This window comes from Sinocyclocheilus anshuiensis, unplaced genomic scaffold (assembly GCF_001515605.1).
Source record: "Sinocyclocheilus anshuiensis isolate Anshui unplaced genomic scaffold, SAMN03320099.WGS_v1.1 scaffold1392, whole genome shotgun sequence".
NCBI classification, from domain to species: domain Eukaryota; kingdom Metazoa; phylum Chordata; class Actinopteri; order Cypriniformes; family Cyprinidae; genus Sinocyclocheilus; species Sinocyclocheilus anshuiensis.
The window spans coordinates 1,121,973-1,126,213 of NW_015542476.1; the positions used below are offsets into that span (position 1 = coordinate 1,121,973).

Below are 4,241 nucleotides of genomic sequence, written 5' to 3' on the forward strand. Positions count from 1 at the left end.
TGATAGTTGTGTAAATACTGTCATACTAACAGCTGTCTGAATAATTTTTGGTTGATTGTAATCCATTATATACCTTTCTATCAAAGTTATCTAACATTATCAAGCTGAATTTGTTCTGACACAGTTTAACACAGTTTAAAATATGAGTTCTTGTCATATTTTATTACCATTTTCTAAACTATAGCGAATAAACTGTGATAATGTGAGAAATGTTGAAGGTGTCTGAATAAATGTTGGTTTGACTATCTATTTGATAAATGAAGTTAACCAACTAACATTATACATACTCTTTTGGTTTCTGTACCCAATATTTAAAAAATGTACAAATGCAATAAAAATATCAGTATTGGCACTCGGTATCGGCAAGTACCAAAAATAAAAGTATCGGTATTGTGCGAGTACTGGAAAAAGTGGTATTGGTGCATCCCTACTTGAAAGCCTGCTTGAATTTCTCTCTCAAAAGGTTATACAAACCCTGAAATGAATAATGTAATGACATCCAACTCTTTCTTTCACAAAACCATGGTTACAGTTAGCGTTACTACTTCTGGTTTTCTATGTCAGCGCTGTTTGATCAGTTTATAACAGAGAATTCTCTAGATCTCGCAGCAACCTTATTCATTTTGCGGCGAATTCAAACGCTTCTCTCTGGATCTCGCAGCGTTGTGCTGTAACAGTGTCGCGAGATCAACACTGGTTCCTGAGTAAACCTGTTCTGAGCTCGGGCCAGTTTGCTTGCTTTGTGCTGCGCTCAATTATTGGTCAGAGCTGATAAACGGTGCGACCGCTCACAAAATGTATTCGCACCGGAAGAAAAAAGTGGTCGCAGTTCGGAGCCCTGATCTTTCTACATTTCTTATTTGCTGAAGCCTTTCTGTGTTTATACTACTGTTGAAAATTTTACATTTTTTATTTATTTATTTTTTTGTATACAAGAATATTGAGCAGCATGTTTTCAACATTGATAACAATAAGAAATGTTTCTTGAACACCAAATCAGCATATTAGAATGATTTCTGAAGGATCATGTGACACTAAAGACTGTAGCAATGACTGCTGAAAATCAGAAAATTCAGCATAAGAGACTTCTTTCAAAGACAAATAAATAAGTAAATTAAATCTTACCAACCTCCCATATTTTCAATGGTAATATATCTAGATGCTTTCTAATACTGAATTGATAAAAACATAGGCCTAACTAACCTTTAACACCTTATTAAACGTAATATTTTTTTAGCTGATATAGATAAGATTAGTCACATTCACACACGTACAATATAACTCAGTATAACCACTACATGAACCCATCCTCTTCAGTTGACTGTTTTTTTTCTCCCTCAAGCTGTCCTTGTATACCTTTATACACAATATATATTTAATCTGATCTACTTTTAATCTGTTTGTATCTATTTTAACCAGTAACATAAATGGTACTTAAAAATGCATGCAAAGCTTGGGCACTATCACAAGTACTGGTGTATCTCTTAACTGTATTTTTGTTGTATGTTTTGCTTAGAGGACATTTTTTTTCCCTTTGTATTGACTCTTATTAAAATACACAAAAGTGTTCAGATCAATGCTTTAAATCTTACATATAAAACCCTTAAGCTCATGCTAAGAAAAAAAAACACAATGAAGAGAGATGCGTAGGTCTTGATGACAATTCCCTGCTGTGCCTTGTGCTTCTGCAGTAGTGATGTTTGCTGAATGAGGCTTTTTCAGGTTGGTAGCCTGATGGTGTTGGTGTTTTTATTTCAAATCTTTGATGTGATCCCTGAGGATGTCTATTTTCAAGCTAGCATGCTTACAGTAACTTTTTCCCACCAATATTAGTGGCTGTGTGAACAAGTGCAGGTGTGTGTGAGGGAAATCAGTACTCAAAATGAAGCAGGTTATTCCCTTAGCCCCACTGTTTGTGTCCCAATTTTTGCCACTGCAGAAAAATGAATGCTTATAAGATACAGAAGTGGAAATATTTAGGCACAATATGAGATGCGTATACTGCAGCACCACTATATGTTGCCTTGGTGTATTATGAATTTGTATAATCCTGTACTGAAGAGGAAATCTTACCTCCTTTTTTCCCTCTCAAATAATCATTGTTTCATTGCTGTCTATCACATTTTTTCCTGCTTTCATCTTCTGCGTGTCCCTCGCAGGGCACCAAGATATACTCTTTTATTGCCTTCTGATTTTAACAATTTTCACAGCAGGAGTGAGAACCACAGTAATTGAAGCATGAAAGGTGAAAGGACAGCTCATCCCCTCTCTCGCTCGATTTTAATCGTAATGTTTGGCTTCTCTTTCCCTTTGTAGCTGCCATCAATCTGGCTCAACTGAAACTTTTTAGGCACTACTATGTGATGGTATGTGTTCACTTCACTGTCTCGCTGTCATTCTCATTCTGACTGTCATGGCATGAGAATTATTAGTGATATTAGTTTTGCTTGATTTTAACAGTCACTGACTGAATAAATGCATTTATTCATGAAGGTTTGTGCATGGATGCATTGAATTCACTTTTTTATTGCAATATTATAGTTTATTTCACAGTGATAACTCAAAATGCTTCTTCAGTCTCTTTGGTCTCGATTTGCCATTATATGTCTCCAGCTGTGTCCAGTGTGTCTAAAACCACTAACAAATTATTTTATTTGGCGTTTTTCTAGTAATTAATAATTAATAATTAGTAATTTTTAATAGTAATCTTTTTATTTATTTAAGAATAGAAATGAAATTACATTGTTATTACTAAGTATTTTGCTGCAGTGGAATCAAGAATATCTGACCATGAGGAATTCACTTGATCAGTGTCACATTTACTTCATTATTGACTTAAATAGTCCAAAACCTTAATTTAATTGTCGTCTTTATTTTGTTGTAACTTTGTTTGACTCAAAATCAGACTAGAACACACTGTATATTGTGTTTGGTAATTTGTCTTTATTAAAAATGATCAGTCATTTGAGACATTGAAACACAAATGTATCACTCCTCTGTCTCTTTTCTTCTTACTGTGTCTTTCTGTGTCACAGATTGTATGCTATATTTATTTCACCCGCATCATTGCCAGTCTCATCAAGGTCATTGTTCCTTTCCAGTGGAAGTGGCTCTACCAGGTGAGTGATGGCAGCTTACTCAAACTTACTAAACAGATTTAACAGCTGGCAAACATTTGTATACTAAAAGTGCATTTAAAGGAGACATATTATGCCCCTTTTTACAATATGTAATATAAGTCTCTGGTGTCCTCGGAAGGTGTCTGTGAAGTTTCAGCTCAAAATACTCCACAGATCATTTATTATATCATTTTGAAAATGCCTATTTTGAGTGGAAGCAGAAACACGCTGTTTTTCGGGCCTGTCTCTTTAAATGCAAATGAGCTGCTGCTTTTCCAGAATAGAGCTGCGCCATTACAACTCGGACCTGCTAAAAAAACATCTGTTTTGGTTCTGATTATCATGTTTATCGCGCACTTAAACCCTGGAAAAGTCAGATTTTCATGATATGTCACCTTTAAGACTTGTTCACATTAAGCATAACATTCTTTATCATTCACATCACAGAAAAGTTCATGCCAACATATCTGTAACATTTATGCAAGTGTTTTAACATTAAAGCCAGACAGTTAATGGAGACTGAAGTCATTATTGGCTTCACCAAGTAAACATGCAGCTTTGCTATTTTAAATGCTATTTTAATTCTCTGTTTGGTTTTATTACATTTTTCTTTTTCTTTATAAATAATACTTGACCTAAGCCCACCTTAGTTATTCTGTGTTGTAGTGTCCATTTGTGGAAGTCGTGCACTTTATAATGTTTTGAGCCCACTTCCGTAGCTTTGTGAAGTTTTACCTCTAATTCTTAAAATCTATAAGATACCTCTATGGTGTTGCAAATACTTATTCAATACTTATTTTATCTTGAGAATTAATTTTATGAAAACAAGATGCATCCCAGTTTGTGTACTTGTGCCCAGTTCTATTCCATTCTTCAAAAACCAGGCTGATTTACTTACTTAACAGAAAAAAATAGTTTGGATTGTTGAACACTTCATGCATTTAACAGTCACAGCTTTCCTTATGTAACTGAAGGGGAGGGGCTATCAAACTCCAGTGTTGGATGACAAAGTCGTAAAAAATTCATACACTGAATGGTCAAGTATGTGGTGTGTAGTTTAAGTGCATAGTGTGTAGCATGGTTAAGATTAATTAAAATATTAAATTATTAGTAAAATTGTAA

General features: G+C 34.4%; 1 protein-coding gene across 5 annotated transcripts in view; it reads left to right on the forward strand.

Moving 5' to 3' along the window:
- The window catches only part of LOC107693862 (protein GPR107-like), a 28,382-nt gene that overhangs the window by 9,693 nt on the left and 14,448 nt on the right, over positions 1 to 4,241 (forward strand). For 3 of the 5 annotated variants that reach the window (XM_016493393.1, XM_016493394.1, XM_016493395.1), the window contains exons 15-16: positions 2,317 to 2,366; positions 3,036 to 3,119. In XM_016493393.1, the coding sequence (XP_016348879.1) occupies positions 2,317 to 2,366; positions 3,036 to 3,119 (134 nt within the window). Of the gene's footprint in view, positions 1 to 2,159; positions 2,246 to 2,316; positions 2,367 to 3,035; positions 3,120 to 4,241 lie in introns of those variants that run through there. The other 2 variants (XM_016493397.1, XM_016493396.1) reach the window with 2 other exon arrangements.